The 20,564-nt window shown below is 43.9% G+C and overlaps 1 protein-coding gene across 1 annotated transcript in view; it reads left to right on the forward strand.

Annotated features, from left to right (window-relative positions):
* Positions 1-937: 937 nt before the first annotated feature.
* The window catches only part of Pdpk1 (3-phosphoinositide dependent protein kinase 1), a 63,650-nt gene continuing 44,023 nt past the window's right edge, over positions 938-20,564 (forward strand). Inside the window, exon 1 of the mRNA XM_028760827.1 lies at positions 938-1,089. Within this exon, the coding sequence (XP_028616660.1) occupies positions 1,066-1,089 (24 nt within the window). The 5' untranslated portion in view covers positions 938-1,065. The remainder of the gene's footprint in view (positions 1,090-20,564) is intronic.

Below are 20,564 nucleotides of genomic sequence, written 5' to 3' on the forward strand. Positions count from 1 at the left end.
ATGGCTCAGTAAGGTGCCTGCTACACAGACAAGTCCTCAGCACTCGTGTAAAAGAAAGCTGGAGATGGTGGGGATGTCTGTACCTACACCCCTGGGAAAGTAGAGACAGGAGCACCACCGCATCTCACTGGCCAGTCAGCCAGCTTAGAGGAACCAGCAAGCTCCAGGTGGTGACTGGTATAGGAAGATACCTGACAAACACACATAAGTGCACACACACATACACTATAGACAAAGCACAAAAAGTAAAAAAAAAAAATCGTATGCGTTTCACCTTAATTAAGACACAACTGCAGCGGTTGTCATAATGACAACTAAAGGAAGGTGTGGTGGCTCATACCTGTCATTTCAGCAGTTGGGAGGCTGAGACAGGATTGCCGAAAATACGAGGCCAGTGTGGTCTCGATAGTGAGAACCTGCTGGAAAAGGAAATAAAAAGAATAAAAGCAAGCTCACAAAGACAGTCAAAAAGGGGGAAAAAAGACATCCATCAAAATATAGGCAAAAACAGGTTCGACAAGAGTGACAGGACAGCTTGTTTTCTCCTTCAAATCATAGCCCAGTTTCTCTCCCAGATCATCCGTGATCTGTGAATCAAATTCAAGTCGTCCAGGCAGCAGGTTCAAGCTCGGCCCTGCTGCTGACCCAGGTGTGACCTTGGCCAGCTGGCAACTGAGCCTCAGTTTACCTGACTGGGAACGCGGATGACAGCTCGGCGCTCCCGACCGGGCCCCTCCCCGTCACCTCGGATTGGATAGCTCGGCCTCCCTCTACAGGCGCGCCGGGCCCCAACCCGGAAATACGGCTCCTGATCGGGGGCGGGGCCCTCACGGCCCGCTGCGAATGATAGCTATGCTGACTAATGGACGAGAGGAGCGGCGGCTGCGTCGCGGAAGTCCCGCCCAGCGTCGCGCGGGGGCGGGGTGGCGCTGGGGGCGGCAGGCGGCGGGGCGGGCGCAGGATGAGGGCGGCCATTGCTGGGGCTCCGCCGCGGGGAGGAGGACGCTGAGGAGGCGCCGAGCAGCGCAACGCTGCGCGGGAGGCGCCCGCGCCGACTTGGGGCTCATGGCCAGGACCACCAGCCAGCTGGTGAGCGCGCGGCGGCTGTAGGGCGCACCGGTCCGTTAACCCGGAGCGTGGCGGTCGCCCGGGTTCTGCTGGGCGAGGCGGGGCGGCCCGGTGTCGCGGGCCGGGCGGCGCCTCACCTGCGGCTGGGTGGCGGCAGGACTGTTGGCACCGGCCGAGGTTGCTTCTCGGCTGCGGCAGGGAGCGCGGGCCCCGGCTCGGACTGGCGGCGGCAGCGGGGGGCGCTGACAGGGCGCGGAGGGCGGGGGAGGCCGGGAGGTGTCACCCGGCCGGGCGGGGTGGAAGTGCCTGGAAAGTTTGTTTTCGGCTCTGTGCAGCCTGGAGCCGAGCCTCTGGGCTTACCTTGAGGTCCTGCCCGCGGAGGAGCAGCCTCTGGCCTTTACCTGGAGGAGGGTCCTGGGAAGCGGGAGATGTGAGTTTCTGCTTGTAGCACCTGATGCTGGCGGCTCCTTTCCAGATTCTTGGTCAGCGGGTCATTTCGGTACTCCTCTTGCCTGCTGCTCTACGCTCAATGAGGTGGGAAGCCCTGGCTTAGAGGCCCCAGCGAGGGCAGCCTAAGTTTGACAGGGAGGAGGGGTTTGGGGGCCGGGCGGAAGGACGAGGACGACAAAACCAACCACTTGTTGGGTGAAATTTCTGTTTTCTCCGTGTTGTTAAAAGTGTCCATAGTTGTATTTTCTCTTAAGTTTTAGAGTTCTTCGATCATGGATTCAGCGTGTTTACCTTGTATGAGACATGGACTAGTTGCTGAGAAGATGTCAGACGCCTAGCAAAATTTGGTTCAAAAGGCAGAGACTTCCGTGGGCTAGGGCTGTAGTTCAGTGGTAATCTGCTTGCCTCGTATATTAAGAGCTCTTGGGTTCGATCCTCACCCCAACCTTCTTCAGGGGGTGAGGTGGAGTGGGAAAAGGGTTGTAGGTCTCTTTATCCGAGGGGACCCAAGAAACTCATTTGGTTCAGTATGGTCGCAGATGCGGCTGTGGTAGTGGTTTTGAATGTTTTTGGAGGATTATGAGCCCATTTGAGAATCTGAAAGTACGAGCTCCCTTTGAGAAGCATACACATCTGCACCGAATTTTGTTGCTACTGGAGGCTCTAGAGCCTTCTGCATCTCATTCCGTGAGATGGATGGTAATTAATCCAAATTCTAAAAGGAGGAGGACCTATCCAGTTGAGAAAAATGGTGAAAGGCTAAAGAGTGTTGCAACACTTGTGTTTTTACCCTGGGGTGCTTGGGCTAGCACGCAAAAGCATGAATCGTGGAAGTCAGAGTGACAGCACTGTGGATATTTATGAATGAACTTTGACACAGTGATGCTGTTGCAGTGTATACGGTGTGTATTTGATGGTGCCTATGGGAAGAGAAAAGAGTGTGTTTCCTCACTTTGTCTTGACATTTGACGTCTACAATTCTCATCAGACAGCTTTTTCAGTGTTAAAAGCACTGGAAATCTAGTGAGCAGAAGGAATTACAGAATAAACAATAGACTTCTCTGTAGGGAAATGAGAAGAACTAGGCCTTGCATCTAGAGCTCCCCCACATGTGAGAGTATGCCTTGCTTCCTGTTAGGAAAGGCAGAGATGATTCCATTGATGGATGGATGGATTTATTTATTTATTTATTTATTTATTTATTTATTTATTTTGGTCTGAGAACAGGGAGATTTGCATGGTTAAAATGTGTTTGCATTTGAACTTTAACCTGGCTTGCTGACTGACAACTGTCTCAATTAATTTTCCTCAAAGCCTTTCCCCTTTTCCCTTGTAAAGCCAATAGTATGACCTGAGGCTGTGGATATAGGCCTAGCTCAGTCTACAGTTAAGGTGGGCCAGAGGTTTTAAGTACCATTTATTGAGCTCTTCAAGGCAGGTGTTTAGATGTGTACTTCATTCGTTTTGTGTTGTGAGGTAGATATTGTTCCCATTTAACAGGTGAGGAAACTAAAGTAAGAGAGGTCAAGTACATGACTCAAAAGATTGGGTTTTGGCAGAGAACCTAGTGTCACTTTGTCATGTGAGGATCTCCCAAGAGAGAATCTGTGTTGAGCTTAGCTAAACACCTGGTGTGAGGAAGTCCCAGTGCCACTGCCCAGGATGTCTTCTGGACCTTGAGCCTCCTAAGTATATTAACTGTGCCTTGTTGGAGGAGGAAGGACATTATATTTCTATGGGCAGATGAATACATTCTTTGACCCCTGGGGCCCATTTTTAGTGTATCCTTTCAGAAAATATCTGCTTAGAAGAAGCTGTGTGTGGTTTGCTCTCATTGAAGGCAGGTGCTCTGCTAAGATGAGGCTTGGACCCCTGCCCCTTTGGAAACAAGAGATGTGGTTTAGTCAGAGGGAGAAATGGGACATTGAGGAAAACTTAAGGTGCTTCAGATTTTTTTCCAAGGGTGCTCCATCTGCCAGAGAAAGTTAGAAAGCATGCAAAAAGTAGCTTCAAATTATCAAGGTGGTTTTTTTGCTTGTTTGTTTGTTGTTTGGTTGGTTGTGTGTGTGTGTTTGTGTTTTAAAGATAAGGGTCTCAAGTGGCCTCTGAATAACTTGGAGCTTGCTGTGTGGACCAAGCTGGCCTTGCACTCACAGAGATTTACTGGCTTGTTTGCCTAGTGCTAGGATTAAAGGTGTATGACACAACTAGACCATGACATATCTCTCTCTTTTCTTTTTCTTTTCTTTTTTTTTCCGGAGGAGGGGGGTTGTTCAACACAAGGTTTCTTTGTGTAGCCCTGGCTGTCCTGGAACTACAGAAATCTGCCTACCTCTGCCTCTACCTCCGAAGTGCTGAGATTAAAGGCTTGTGCCACCACCTCCTAGCTTATTTTTTTTTTTTTATTTATTTTTATTTCATATGCGTTGGTATTTTGCCTGGATTGTATGTATGTCTGTGTCAATGTGTCAGATCCCCTGGAACTGTACAGTTACAGTCAGTTGTGAATTACTGTGTTTGTGCTGGGGATTGAATTTGGCTCCTCTGAAAGAGCAGCCAGTGCCCTTAACCACTGAACCATCTCTCCAGCCCTTTGTCCCTTTTTAAGATTTACTTTTGAGTTGAGACATGGTGGTACATGCCTTTTATCCCCTCTGCCAAGAGGCAGAGGTAGGCAGATGTCTGAGTTCGGGGCCAGGCTGTTCTACAGACTGAGTGCAAGGATAGCCAGGACTACACAGAGAAACTGTCTGAAAAAAGCAAAACAAATTGTGTGTGTGTGTGTGTGTGTGTGTGTGTGTGTGTGTGTGAGAGAGAGAGAGAGAGAGAGAGAGAGAGAGAGAGAGAGAGAGAGAGAGAATATGGTTGTATGGGTATATGGGTATCTGTGTATTTTATGTGTGCAGTGCCCTTGGAAACCAGAAGATGGCGTTAGATCCCTCGGAACTGTAGTTATAGATGGCAGTTAGCTACTATGTGCCTGCTTGGGAACCTGACCCCTGTCCTCTGCAAGAGTAAAAAGTGTTCTTAACTGCAGAGCCATCTTTTCAGCCTCCACGTTACATATATTTCTTGAGTTAGCTCTTATGTACTCTGTCATAGAATAGGATGTATTTCCATCTCAAGCAATGACCCTGCAGTCAAGGCAAGGAAGGTCCCCATAAGAGATGGAAGTGAGGGATTCTTTCATGCTTCTTTTTGAAAAAAAAATTATTTATTTACTCGTATGTGTATATTTATCTGTGAGTAAATCCTGTAAGTGCATGGGTGCCTCAAAGACCAGGAGAGGGTCTCTGATCTCCTGGAGCTTGAGTTACAGGCAGTTATAAAGCTATCTGATATATATGTTCCAGGAACCAAATTTGGGTTCCAAGAAAAAGCAGGAAGTACTCTTAGCATCTGAGTACTTCTTATTTTATTTTTAAAAGATTTGCTTATTTTTATGTTCATTGGTGTTTTGCCTGCATGTATGTCTGTGTGAGGGTGCTAAAACCTCTGGATCTAGGGTTACAAACAGTTGTGAGTTGCCATGTGGTTGCTGGAAATTGAACCTGGGTCATCTGGAAGAGCAGCCAGTGCTCTTAACCACTGAGCCATCTTTCCAACCAATGTCTGAGTACTTTTTAAAAAATGTTTTTGACATGAATTTTATGAGAAGGAAAGTGTCTTAGCTAGCAGCTGTCTGCAGAGATATAGGGCTGAAGGCAGGCCAGTCTTGGCTTCTAGGCTGCTTTCAGTACAGATTTGGGGAAGAGGAACAGGTGGCTCCTGGGGACATGTGTTTCCATTTTCAGCCTGTTCTCATCTTCTGAGCTACTTGAGCTGGAGTTGAGGTGCTCCTAGGCAACTGATTGACCCTGGTAGGTGCCAGAGATGGGCATGTGCTTTAGAGATGAGGCTGTCTGAGGTGATGTGTTTGGAGAGTAGCGCTCAGTATGTGCTTTCCTCTTCCCAAGGAATGTCTTCTGTGGAGTGAACAGGGAATCCCATGCGGGTTTTCAGTTCTTTGAGGAGAGCAAGTCATTGCAGAGTGGTGCAGAAATGACTCCCTCAGCAGGTGCAAATGTGCTGCAGGCTTGTCTGTGGGATAACAGGTGGCAATAGGGTATGCAGTGCAGTTGTTTTGAAGGCAGGTTCAAAGGGCAATACAATGGGGGAGGAAGTGTTGTGTGGAAACTGTAAGTTTGGGACATATACCGGTCAGATCTTCTCAGTCATGCATTCTTCTGTGACTGGGTCACATTGTTCACTTGTTTGGTGTGATGCCAAACCTTTTTAGAGTTACTTGAATGTTGTGAACAGGTTGTATGTTCAGTCTCTAACTATTAGATCAAAGTCAGTAAACATTATCTTAGTGTAGGGATGTGTTTTCTCTGTGATGAGAAAGTGCTGTTTGGGATTGTGATGGGTGGTAGGTTTTGCTTTGGCACACTGGCTGCTCTTCAGAGGAGCTGTGTTAGATTTTCAGCACCCATGTGGCAGCTTACGACCACCTAGGGGTCCAAAGCCCTGTTCTGGCCTCCTTGGGCACCAAGTACACAGACAGACTTAACATGTAGGTGAAACACCCATACACATAAAAAACACTTTTTTTTTTTTTTTGGTTTTTCGAGACAGGGTTTCTCTGTGTAGCCCTGGCTGTCCTGGAACTCACTCTGTAGACCAGGCTGGCCTCAAACTCAGAAATCCACCTGCCTCTGCCTCCCAAGTGCTGGGATTAAAGGCGTGCGCCACCACCGCTCAGCTAACATTTTTTAATCTTAAAAAAGAAAAAGGAAAGTAAGTCAGGTTGGAAAGCTAAGGCAGGGTAATCATTGAACTCACACATTTGAAGAAACCCTTGACAAGATAATCAGAGAGCCTGTCTTTTAAAAAACAAAAAGAACAATTCATTATAAAGGACTGAGTTTTAAAATATTAACTATTGAGGAAGGGTCTCACTGTGTAGCTTTGGCTGCCTTAGAACTCACTGTATAAATCAGGCTAGCCTAGAACTCACAGATATCTACTTGTCTTCCTGAGTGTTGAGATTTAAAGGTGTACAACACCACTGGGAAGGATTGATTCCTTATCAGGGTGCCTGATTCAGGATTGTGATTTTAGGTTGCTGGATTATATAGAGACTACAAAAGCTAGAACATCAAGTACTAAAGGTTCACTGCTTACCGCTGAACATGAATACATGATTTCTGCTTGCAGTTTTGTCAAGGAGCCAGATAAAGGTAGGCAAATTGTTTTTGAGTGGTCTGGTCAGTTCCCTTATTTCACAGGCAGATCAATACCCTTTGCACTAGTCTGTGTTTTATCCTGAGCGGAGTTGTTATATGTGCAGACCTTGCTTGAAGATCTGTTTAGATGCTAAAGATGTTCCTTTTGAGATATGTGTCTTGTGTGTGCCCTGGGGAACTATAGCTGGTTTTCCTACTCAGGGGCCTCAAGTCTCATCAGACTTTGGTCGAAATGCCCTCCACCAGAGATAGAGCTTTTATAGTGAGATTGTGGTTAAAGCCCCATTCTTCAGCTATTTTTTTCTCTTTTGAAACTTGAGTTTGTTGCATGCAGTAGGAAGGAGTTGCAGCTTTTAAGTGGCATCTGTATATTGGATGCTACTAGAGAAGGCTGGTAAGATTTTCAGAAACAATTCCCTGAGAGTCTCACCAAGAACTTTGACCTGAGGTAGAAATGTGAGAAGGGGCTTGGGCTAGTTTTTCAGTTTTTCCTTAGTGTTTTTGGGAGACCTAAACTGGGCATGGGGGCCAGGCCTACAATGTCTATTTTATCTTCTGGACTTTTCCGTGGAACCTTACTCCTAGGAATTATATTTGTGCACCTTTTTCTGGACTGGAAGGAGACTGTAGTTGATTCATGGTTGTTGTTCTTTGCATGTTACCATACATGTAACTGCCCACTCGATGCCTTCTTTGTGTTCTTAGTGTCCTTTCCTTCTAGCTTCTCCCTTTCCTCACTCCAAGTACCACTGCCTGTGCCCCCTCCTTTTCCCTCCTGGTTTGTTACTTTGTTTCTCCCAACACAGATACAGACAGACAGACACATGTACACACAGATGCACACATGCATGCACATGTTCAGGCTGATGTCTGTGATGTTTGGGGCTGCCAGGTTCTCAGTGGCCTCTTGCCTTTCCCATGTTCTTTCTCTTTCCCTGAAGAAATTCCCTTCTGTGGAAGGCCCCTCACACACATTTCCTGAGGCTGTATACCCTTGTCTGACTAGTATGCTTCATGGTGGCTGCCCTTTCCCCAGGCCTCAGTTTTGCACTATTTGTTCTGTGTTCCATGTCTGTGTCTCTAAGGTAAACTCTGTTGTAGCCTTGGCTTTCAGAGCCTACAGGTGACCCCTGCTGTTCTTTTCTCACTCTACTTTTTTCTCTCTTGGTTCTTATACCTAGGCATGTGTTCTTCAGTATCAGTGGACACAGTCCTGCTCCTCAGTCCCCACCTCTTATTTGTTTGAATTTGTTTATTTTGAGGCAGGGTTCTCTGTGTAGCCATAGCTATCTTGGAACTAGCTGTATAGACCAGGCTGCCCTCAAACTCAGAGATCTGCTTGCTCTGCCTCCAGAATTCTGGGATTAAACACATGTACCACTGCTGCCCAGCTTCCCAGCCCTTTCAAGACAGGATCTTACTATGTCTTTAGGCTAACCTAGAACTTTAAACCCTTATCCTCCTGCCTTAGCTTTCCCAGTGCTTGGATTCTGTTTATTGTCTGCTACTGTCTCTCTCTGTTGGTGATTGTGTGCCAGAATTCAACTCCTAGTATCATTTCTCTAAAGTCACCCACCCTTGTATTTTGAGACTCACAGGGACCTGGGGTTCTCATCAACTAGGCTAGACGGGCTGGCCGCTAGTCCCTGGATCTGGGTGTCTACTTCCTGAGTGCTGAGATAACAACGGATTCACCACCACACCCAATTTTTATGTGGATTCTGGGAATTGAACTTAGGTCCTTTGCATGACAAACACTTTACTGATTCATCTATGCACCAGTCTTTTCTTTTCTCCTTTCTCTCCTCCCTTTTCTTCTTCTCTTATCCCCTCCCCCCACTCTTCCCTTTTTTGTATCTCTGTCTGTCTCTCTCTGTCTGTCTCTTTCTCTCTCTCTCTCTCTCTCTCTCTCTCTCTCTCTCTCTCTCTTTACATAATTACATTTTTATGTGCCTAAGTGTGGACTGGGAGGCTTGACATTATCTTCCTCTACTTTATTTTGTGTGTGGTGTATGCTTGCGTGTGCATGAGTGTGTATGTAAGCCAGAGATCAACTTAGGATGTCTTCCTCTATTGCTCTCCACCTAGTTTTTTGAGGTAAGGTCTCCCAGTGAACCTAGAGCTCACTGTTTTGGCTAGACTGACTGGCAAGTGCTGAGATTACAGGCATGCACTGCAATGCCCAGCTTTTTACTTGGTTGCCAGGTATCTGAACTTAGGCCCTTATCCTTGCTTAGCAGCATCCTACCCACTGAGCTGTCTCCCTAGCTCTACCTTATTTTTGAGACAGGGTCTTTCCACTGAACCTGGAGCTCACCAGTTCAGGAATACTGACTTCACATTTTACATAGGTGCTGTGAATTTGAACTCAGTAGTTTACCAGTTTAGGCAGTATGCTCAACATCCCCTTACTGTTATTTTATTTTCCCTCCCTCCCTCCCTCCCTCCCTCCCTCCCTCCCTCCTCCCTCTTTCTCCCTTCCTTCCTTCCTTCCTTCCTTCCTTCCTTCCTTCCTTCCTTCCTTCCTTCCTTCCTTCATATGAGCACACTGTAGCTGTCTTCAGACACATCAGAAGAGGGCCTCATATCCCATTACAGATGGTTGTGAGCCACTATGTGATTGCTGGGAATTGAACTCAAGACCTCTAGAAGAGCAGTCAGTGCTCTTAGATGTGTGACACCACGACCTGGCTGATCTTAAGCAGTTTTGAAGAACAGTATCAGGTACTATCTGATGCCAACTAATGGTACATGTGCCCTTATGGTCAGAATGGAGTTATGTGTCTTGGGGATAAGAATATGGTGGGGGGTAATTCACTATCATTTTCATCATGTTACATCAAGGGTGCATGCTATCTATCAGAGTGATGTATTGCTGTCTGAAGATAGTGGCACCTTTAATCCCAGCACTCAGGAGGCAGAAGCAGGTGGATCTCAGTGAGTTCAAGGCCAGTCTGGTTTACAGAGCAAGTTCCAGAACTGCCAGGGATACACAGAAAAGCCCTGTCTCAAAAAAAACCAAATAAATGAAGTGATGTATTGCTGTAGATGTTGACCATGTTCAACCTGGCTAAGAGTCAGTCTTTATCAGCTTTCTCCAGTGTGAAGTGTGTCCTGACCTTATGTACAGCACACAGCTAGTGAATGTGGTATTATACTCTCTTGGATTGTTACTTTTATACTCTGATAATGTTTGCTAAGCATAACTTAATTTCAGCAGTAAGCTGTGGATATGATAGTATATGCCACTAATCCCAGCATTCAGGAGGCTGAGGCAAGAGTACTGTTTTGTCTTCTAGGACTGCTAGACAGCAACAGCACCAACAAAAATCAGCTTCAAAGTAGTGTTGGAATAGATTATTTATAGATTTAGGGCACTTAATTTTTTTTTTTGTTTGTTTGTTTGTTTTGAGACAGGGTTTCTCTGTGTAGCCCTGGCTGTTCTGGAACTCACTCTGTAGACCAGGCTGGCCTCGAACTAAGAAATCTGCCTGCCTCTGCCTCCCAAGTGCTGAGATTAAAGGCATGTGCCGCCACTGCCCAACTAAAAAATTTTTTATGTACTTTGTGTGTATGGTGTGTGTGTATATGTATGTGTTTGCATGTGTGTGAGTACATGTGCCTGTGTGCAGAGGCTCAAGGTTTTGGGATGTCTTCCTCAATTATGTATTGAGACCAGGTCTCTTGCTGAACCTGGAATTTGCTTAATTCCAGCTACTCTAGCTGAGCAGCTTGCTCTGGAACTTCCTGTCTCTGCCTCTTGAGTGCTGGCTGAAATTACTTGTTTTCTACCACCCCTGCTCAGCTTTTTATGTGGGTGCTGGGGATCCAAACTCTGGTTGGCAAGTGCTTTTTCTACTGAGCCATCTCCTCGACTTGTTGAGGACATTACTGAAGATCATAAATGAAGAAAAATGTCATTTTTAGCCTTTTTTTCAAGTTTTACTTTTGGAAAGAGAGATGACTAGGTATTTGCATAACTGACAGAACACTTGGTTGTATTGAAATTTAAAAGTAACTTGTTGGCTGGGTGATGCCTTGCACACCCGATGTCAGCACAAAGGGTTTAGTTTCTGGCTCTTTGGTTGTGGGAGGAGGTGAGGTTGGTGCTGCTGGGTCGGCTACATCCAAGAAGAACTTTGACTGCAGTGATATGAGGGTGCTTGACAGTCCAACTCTAGGACTGAGAGGGCTGTATTTTTTGCCTAAAACATCAGTCCAAACTTTGTCCCCCTATAGCTCAAATGATGGGCATGCTCACACCAGTCTCTGTAGTTTCCCTCCTCAAAGCAAGAGTGGCCTGGACCTGTAGAGCCACGGCCAAGAGATCTGGTAACTATATTCTGGGCCACTAGATGACATGATAGTTTTAGTACCTCTGTGTCATCTTGATTGTTGTGGCTTGTTTGTTTGTTTGTTTTGGCTTTGTTTTCCTCCATTCCCCAGGAACTACCTAACCCTTGAAAAGTGCTACTTCAAAGCTATTGTTTATTTTGTACAGTAAAGTCCTCCCTACGAAGTTCTGGCCATCAAATGTTAGATAAAAGATTAGCTGAATTTAGCGCTGAGCATTAGTATTATGGGCTGAAGCTGTTGCCTTAGAAGTTGAGCTGTGGCTGGATCACTGTCCTTACACAACTGCATCCTCAGTTCTGTAGAAGAGCCTCAGAGACGCCAGCCCAGTCTCTGTACTCCCATAGAAAGGCCACTTCTCTTAAGATCCTTAGGTTTGGTTTACTGTGTATTCCCTGAAGCTTAGTAGTATACTGTTACTTTCCGTAGTACTATAGGGCTTGCTCTGGTCTCTGCTACTTTGGGCAAGGTTCAATAAAATCTCTCCCCTGGGTTGGGCTTGGGTATAATTTCCAGGATGAGTCCTGTGGTGGCAAGAGGAGTAGTTTACTCTATGGGTTGGGCAGTCACCTACAGAACCACAGTTACATTCCCAGTCCTTGTGTTGTTGGTGGTCCCGGTGGTGGTTGTGTTCCTAGCACTTATTTCAGAGCAGCTCACTTTAGTTGGTGTCTATGCTGTGTGCCCATGCATGATGTATACAGTGAGTTGATGTTGAGAGCGCCTATCATCCTCGGCAGAAGACAGGCTATGTCAGATGTCAGAGTTAGTATCTAAACACTGGTGGTTGTGCAGTACCATCACATAGACTTTTCTTTTGGCTACTGATAGGAGTAGAACCACCTTGGGAGAATTGAGTGTTCAGCCTTTTCTAAGGAAGGCTTGCTCTGCAGAGCCACAGCAGATTCTAGGGAACTTAGAATCTAAGAAGCGTGATACCTGTTCATTCCTGACCTGACTACTGTTTTCTGACTTCCTCCATGGAGTGTGGGCACTTAGCTATCCTACATCTCCTCCAAATGGGACTGTGACTTACTCTGGACCCAGATAGAAAAAAATGTATTGCTGCTTCTGTGCACAGTTGCAGAATTTACTGCATGTTTTTTTTATTATCAACTAAGTTTTTTTCTCGGTACAGTTTGACATTTCTTAATGTTTTTTTCATTGGTCCACATTATAGTCTTTACTGATTGTATGTACAAAGCTGATTATTATCAGATGCACAGTTTTTAAAATGTGTATCTAATTATAGATTTTATTTATATGGATTCCTTTTATTCTTAGTTTAGAAAGAAAGAAAGCTAGCCTGCTTGCCTCATGGTCTACGTGGTGCTGGTTTTTGTTTGAAGGCATAGCCTATCCTGTGCAGATGCTATTTTCACTGAGTACTGTGTATGGATCAGAAGGGTAAGGGAGGTGCCTGGTGGATAGTTTTAAAGAAGTGATCATAAACAAAATGGACTCCATGCTCCTGACCTGAAAAACTCTTGGGTGAGAAACATTTCCGTTTAGGAGACAGCTTGCATGGTGTTTGTTTCCCATGAGGTCAGTTAACCACTGCCTGAAGGAAAAGGTCAACGGTCTGGCATTTCAGGTGGTTTATGACTGGCAAGAGTGGTGCTCTGCCAGAAAGGCGCAGCCTTCTTGGAGCTGCTCTGGAGGGTCTGCTGGAAAGACCCAGTCCTCAAAGTTGCCCCAGTGGGTAGACAGGGACAGTTCAAGGAAGAGAGGGGAGGGCAGTTTGGTTTGCATAAGCAGGGACATGGCCAAGAATGTAGGAAGTTTCTAGTTGTAAGGACTCTTGTATACAAGCTAGGAAGGCCAGGTGGTCCTTGTTACTTAGCTTGTTTGCGTAGAGACTGGGTTTATTTGCAGATTCAAGCCCAAGAAGTTGGTAATGTTAAGAAATTCATGCCAAGCATGATCATGCCTTTAGTCCCAGCACTCAGGAGGCAGAGGCAGAAAGAAGTCTGTGAGGTTGAGGCCAATCTGGTTTATCTACAAAATGAGTTCGAGGACAGCCAGGGCTGTTACACAGAGAAACCCTGTCTCAAAAAACCAAAAACCAACCAACCAACCAACCAACCAACCAACCAACTAACCAACAAACCAAACCAAACCAAACCAAACCAAACCAAACAAAACAAAACAAAACAAAACAAAACAAAATAACAACAAAACACAAAAGAAAAGAAAAAAAGAAATTCATACTGGAACAAGTTTAGCAGTTTAGTACTTTTCTAAAGGACCCAGCTTCAGTTTTCGGCATAGGCATACATGCAAGCCAAACACCATCATACATAACATAAAAAAAAAAAGTGAGAAAAAAATTCATACTAAGCCTGATATAGTGGTGCATGCCTTTAATCCCACTGCTCTGGAGGTAGGAGGTTGGAGTCTAGCCTGGGCTACATAGATTTCCTACCCTTCCCCCTTAAAAAAAAAAAAAAACCCAAACTTGTACTAAATCCTTTCTATTTCAGATTATTTTCTTTCAGTAGTCCTATATTCAAATTATTTATTGAATATTGACCCAAAGTGTTTACAAGTTGTATAAGTTTAATGCAAAGGTATCATGATAGTTATAACACAAAAGTCATTATTATTACTTTAATTTTAAATTACATTTATTTATTTTGCACATGTGTGTTTGTTTCCTTGAACATGTAAATGTGGAAAGAGAAGACAGATTCCACCAAGTTGTCCTTTGATCTCTACATGTGTTTTGTGGCCCTTTCACCCCCATCATACAAAAAAATTATATGTAGGGCTGAGCATTGAGGTTCATGTCTTTAATCCCAGCAGAGAGACAGAAGTAGATTTCTATAGGTTCAAGGACAGCTGGTCTATACATATCTATTTCCAGGACATCCAGGGCTACAGAGAGAACCCGTCTCAAAAACTAAATGAATAAACTTTATTTTGAAATACTTAGAGTTACAATAAACATGCAACTCAGCTTGCCTAGTGTTAATACTTTTCAAAACCAGGATGTTAGCATAGGACAGCACTACTGGAGGAATTTAAGACATATTTGGGATTTCTGTACTTTTCCCTAGAATGCTGTTTTCTGTAGCAGATACCATGTTGCCTTTAGCTGTCAATGCCTCTTGCATCCCTCTGACCCTGTGACTTTCTTATTTTTCATGATTTTTTTTATTCTTTGTGGGGGAGAATACTGGTTAAATATTTTGTAGAACGTCCCATAATTTAGATTTGTCTGATGTTCTCTTTGTTTTTTTTTTTAAGGTTTATTTGTTTGTTTATATGAGTACTTTGTCTACATATATGCCTGCAGACATATATCTTCTGATGTCAGAAGAGGACATCAGATCCACTGTAGATGGTTATAAGCCACCATGTAGTTGTTTGGAATTGAACTCAGGACTCTAAAAGAGCAGAACAACTAATACTGTTAAACACGGAGCCAGCTTTCCAGCCCCCCTCTGATGTTTTCATGCGATGGTTATAAAGAACCCTATAGAATTGAGATGCCTCCTGCATCCTGTTGTAGTTCATGATATCTGCATGACTCATTAGTCATGATGCTAGATGAAGTTCACTGTACTTTCTAAAATTAAGCCTGTGATCCATGATACTTTCAATGTATGTCATTTAATGTGGATTTTTTATTTTGGATGGGACTTTGCTGCTTATCCAGTCAAATCCTTCTAGATGAAAGATACTGGCGATTTGTAGAGCTCCTGATTGGCGGAGGTCGGAGCTGGCCTGTAATATAGACTCCCCAGACAATCACTATCTACAGCTTTAAACACTTCTAGAATCTTATGGTGGAATAGAGACATCCAAGTAGTGGAGTCCTCTGTGACAGGACTGGTTTCTCTTAAAAAAATGTTTAAAGTTGGGCATGGTGGCATATACTTTTAGTCCCCAGCACTCTGGAAGCAGAGGCAAGCCTTGAGTTTGAGGCCAACTTGTTCTACAGAGTGAGTTTCAGGGCAGCCAGGACTATGAAGAGAGGTTTTGTTTCAAAAAACCAAACAACAGCTCGCTCGCTCGCGCGCGCGCTCTCTCTCTCTCTCTCTCTCTCTCTCTCTCTCTCTCATCAGTGCTAGATCCTTGTCTCCTACTGCATTTGGAAATGATACTTTGTATCATACTTCTGCACACTTCGACTCTTGCTGCTTTCTCAGTGGGGAGTCTATATCTTGGCTTTTGTGATCTTTGTGGTTAGCTATGAAATCTCAACTTTATTTTCAGGTAAAACTACATTACCATTTATTGTATGACCTTTGCCTTGAGTCATATACAAATATGAGGGCTGTTTGAGGCTTTTAATGAAAGATATATATTTCTGGGGGCTGGAAAGATGGCTCAGTGGTTAAGAGCACTGACTACTTGCTCTACCAGAAGTCCTGAGTTCAATTCCCAGCAACCACATGGTGCCTCACAACCATCTGTAATGAGATCCAATGCCCTCTTGTGGTGTGTCTGAAGACAGCTACAGTATACTCATACATAAAATAAATAAATAAATCTTTAAAAAATACACACATACACACACACATTGGACACCATGTCCAATTTAAATTTTTTTTCAGACTTGGATCTTTCTATTTTGTCCATTTTGGCCTTAAACTCACAGTTGTGCTGCCTCAGCTTTCCAGTAGCTGGAATTATAGCACATGCCACTATGTCAGCCTTTTTGTAATTTTTTTTTAGGTTGAACCAAGACTGGAATTTCTTCAGGTACAGAACTTGGAAGACAGGCATGTCAGAAAAGTCAGGGCTTTGGTTTGTTTTTCTCAGTCTACAGCAGTGGTTCTCAATCTTCCTAATGCTGTGACTCTTTAATCTGTTATTCATATTGTAGTGACCTCAATCATAAAATTATTGCCATTACTACTTCATAACTGTAATTTTGCTACTGTTATGAATTGTAATATAAATTTTGATATGTAGGATACCTGATATGGGACTCCTGTAAAAGGGTCATTTGACCCCCAAAAGGCTTATGACACACAGGTTGAAAACCGTTGGTCTGCAGTCTCCTCTCCACATAACATCAGTATATGGTGGGAAGGTAGAGATTAAGGGTTGGGATGATGGCTCAGTCAGGAAAATACCTGCCACTCTAACATGAGGACTTGAGTTCTGATTCCTGGAACCCATGTAAACGCCAGGTAAGCAACTGTGGACCCCAGTGTTGGGAAGTTGGAGACAGGCCAATCCCTGTAGCTCGTTGGTCAGCCAGCCTAGCCACTTGCAGACCTCCAGGTTTAGCGAAAAATGTCTCAAAAAAAATGCTGTTGGGGAGTGGTTGAGGAAGACACCTGATGACAACCTCTGGCTTCATGTATCCCCACATTCACACACATATACACACAACACACATAAAGGTAGGGTGGATAAGAAGATAAGATAGACCAGCAAGCACTTCATGTAAGTACTTTGAGGAAAGGGTGACATTGTTTTCTGGATGCTGATAATTGGGGTCTTCACCAACAGTGGCTAATAGGCAGAGAGCCAGAGGATCTCTGGCCTGTTGAAACCTGTGATTAGATACTCAAGAATTAGCTGCAAGAATGTGGAATCCCAGGCTGTCCTTTTTCTGTCTGTTTCTGGTGACAACGATTCTAAATTGGTAGAGATGTGAGTGTCATGTGTGTATAGAAAGATCTACAGATGTTTCTGTACATGTTGAGAATATTTTGAAATTCTCCTCTGGACTTAGCCATGCATAATGTGACACAGAATCTTTGTGTTTTGCTTGGTCATTATTGATTTCAGTAAGAAACGTTCTTTATCCAGAATGTGTACCTATAAGGAGACCAGCAGGAAGATGGTTAGGGAAAAAAACTGAGCTCTTGATTCTGCTGGAGAGGATTCCTGTCCAATGGCCTTCCCCCACTTGGTGACTGAGGACTGACTGGTTTTGTTATTCTAAGCTTCTAAGTAAAAACAAAAGTTTGACTCAATCTAGCATATTCTTTTTAGGGTCTTTCTAATGTAATAGTCATATTACTATGGTCGTACATTCATACATGGGAAATACTGGGTAAACAATGTCTTCAGGACTTTGGAACTTTCTGACAGGCCCTGTTTAGCTCCCAAGGAATCTTGCACCTTGCTTGGAGAGATGCTGTTGATGGTAATAGATAAGCCATACCTTCTGGGATAGAATTGAAGGACAGTAGGAGAGGGGGGCACAGTGAGTCAGTGTAGGCAGTCTGACTGGAGCAATGACATGGCTGGAGGAACTGAGAGACCTTAGCTTGTCAGATCATAGACTACCTAGGAGGGCCGTGGTTGAATAAGGCTGAGACACTAGGGGAATGCCTGTGTGTGTGTGTGTGTGTGTGTGTGTGTGTGTTCTCTCATCCTTCCCACATATATACACACACCTTGAAGCCCTGGAGGAAGGTTCTTTCCGAATAACAAATATTCATATGTAAGAATTCATCTCAGCATTTGATTTGGAGTCCTGAAGGCCAAGGTTGTTCTTGTAAGGAGCTGGGGCTAAAGCTGGAGTCTGATTACAAAGTGCCAGGGGCAGAGCTCTAGTCTGGAAGGGAAGTACTCTGTGCCTGCAGGCCCTGAAACATCTTTCTGATTCTCAGACTAGATTGTGGGGAAAAACATTTGTTGAATGAATTTAATTCCCAAGAAAAGATTCATGTTTAAGTAGTATATAATATGACTTCAAATTAGAAGCACAGTTATTCTTAGTTTTCAACTTTAATATGTTAATTAATTTTAGCAAAGCAAAAGAAAGAACCTATTGCTATTATTGTTTTCTGGTTAAGAATAGGTTGCAGTTAGTAAAGCTTCTAAATAGATATTTGTACTAAATTTTACTCAATATTTTTTGGCAGTAAAATGGGATTTTTGTAAAGTTTGTTTTATGTGTATGACTGTCCCCATGTATGTATGTGTACCACATGTGTGTCTGTTGCCTACAGAGGCCAGATGAGGGTTTTGGATTCCCTGGAACTGATGTTACAGATGATTATGAGCCACCATGTCCATGTTGGGAACTGAATATGGGTTCTGTGCAAGAGCAGGTGCTCTTTTGGTTTTTGGTTTTTCGAGACAGGGTTTCTGTGTGTAGCCCTGGCTGTCCTGGAACTCTGTAGACCAGGCTGGCCTCGAACTCAGAAATCTGCCTGCCTCTGCCTCCCAAGTGCTGGGATTAAAGGTGTGCGCCACCACCTCCCGGCAGGAGCAAGTGCTCTTAATCACTGACTTCTCCAGGCCTGGAAATGGAATTTTAAGATCATAGGTTAAATTATCATGCTATTTCTAAAACAATTTTCAAGTTATTGATTTCTTCCTGTTCTGTCTGTTCTTTGGCAAATATACTGTAGTGTTTAATCACTCATTCCAAAAGAAATTAATGAACAAATGACTGAATGAACCTGAAAGGCTTTAGGGACCTCATGTTGACTCATTGATAAGGTTCTTCAGAAACACATGTCTGTTCTCAGTGAGACCTTCTGCCCACATGTTCTCCTTTCTAGAGACTGTTCTGGTTGTTGTTCCTGCTGCTCCAGAACACTCTTTGTCCTTTGAAGTAGTTAAGAGTTGTTGTCAAGGTTAAGAGTTACAGTCTGTCTTTCCTCAGAAATCGTCACTGTTAACTCATTGGTAGATTGTTGTGTATGGGATGTTGTTTTGTCTTATTTTCCCATAAAGTTGCACATGGATTAAAAAAAATTTCTTAGAGTGGCTGCATAATTGATGTACCCTCCTTTCTTCCTTTGAAAAAGGGCCTTACTATGTAACTGTTGGCTTGACTGGAACTCTGTATTTAGACCAGGTTGATCTTGAACTCAGAGATCTACTACCTGCCTCTGTCTCCTGAGTTCTGGGATTTGTTGGGGGTCCAGGAGTTGCCCCACAAACCACACGAACATCAATCTCTGTCAGACAGGGATGGTTATTGAACACACACCTAAAGACTGATCAACAAGGGCAACAGCTGAAAGCTTTGAGCTGGACATTTCTCAGGTCCAGCTTATAAAGACCAAAACCACAAAAACCACAGTGAGCTCATATGCAGGTGCTAGAAGTGCTGCCCAGTGGTCGGCCCTGACTCAAGCCATTTTAGAAATAACAGTTCATATTGACCTTTAATTTGATGGGTCCTATATGAAGCTTACAGTTGTGAAATTTCTTAACATTAACAAACCTCAGAACATAACAGGGTATGTGGTCAGCATGACCCTGTCCTGAGTCAAATGATTTTTCTGTGTGTGACTGGCAGACATAGTACTGCAACAATATGAAATAGCTGACAGGCCTGTCTGGCCCCAGGACACTTAATTTACATTCTTGGAGAAACTGATGAACAAAATAAACGAATGTGTGTTTATGAAGTCATAAAAGAGCCTGGGGGAATGTGGCGTACTTGGAGAAATCATTCGTTGCTCTGTGCTGTTTGTAGCAGTGTATGCTAAAGACACTGGCTCTTAAGTTTTCTGGGGCTGTGGACTTGATGACATGGTGTGAACTGTGCAAGCAGTGCAGTGCCTGCTAAGAGAGGTGTGCCCAAGGGTGAAGCGAGCAGAATCCTGGGGCTCTTAGGTTGGAAGTAGATGGTGGTATTTAACTAAAAGGAGTGCTCTGTGGTGTGCTTCCAAGCAGAGTACCATCCCCCTGTTCTTCTAGGGCCACCCATTATAATTCTGCATTTCATTAATATGTACCCTACCTCTGATTTTGCCTGAGCCTCCTATTTCTTGCCTATAAAACTGATGCCAGGTTGGCTTAGCTCAGGCTTCAGAGCATTTTGTACTTGCCCACGACATGCTGATGGCTTCAGACATGTGTCAGCAGCAGAGACATCTAGTTTTGTGTTTATTTATACTGAAGTGCTAAGTACCTTCAAAGAAAAGCTTATTTTTACTTTTGAGCTATTTATTTATTTAAATTTTTATTTATTTTTGAGACATTGTTTTATGTTTTACTATGTATCCCTGACTGCCTTGGAAATTGCTGTGTAGACCAGGCTGGTCTTGAACTCACACAGAAATATGCCTTGCCTGGCTCTTTTCTCCCAAGTAGCTTTAAACTTATAATAAATATATAAATAAATAAAATAAAAAATTTTAAAAATCAGCAGCTGGAGAGATGGCTCAGCGGTTAAGAGACTCGCTAGCTACTCTTCCAGAGGACCCTAGGTTTGGTTTCTAGAGCCCACATCTTTGCTCACAGCAGTCTGTAACTCCAGTACTAGGGGATCTGACACCCTCTTCTGATCTCCACAGGCACTGCATGCTTGTGGTACACAGGCATGCTTGTAAGCAACCAATACACAGAAAAACAATTTATTAAAAGTTTACCATTTTATGTATATGGGTGTTTTTCTTGCATATATCTGTATACCATGTGGAGGCCAGAAGAGGGTGTCAGATCTCTGGAACTGAAGGTATAAACTGTTCTAAACTATCATGTGGGTACTGCAAATTGAACCGAGGGCCTCTGGATAAGCAGTTCATTGTA

The sequence above is a fragment of the Grammomys surdaster genome, unplaced genomic scaffold (assembly GCF_004785775.1).
Source record: "Grammomys surdaster isolate TR1022 unplaced genomic scaffold, NIH_TR_1.0 126612, whole genome shotgun sequence".
Classification (NCBI taxonomy): Eukaryota; Metazoa; Chordata; class Mammalia; order Rodentia; family Muridae; genus Grammomys; species Grammomys surdaster.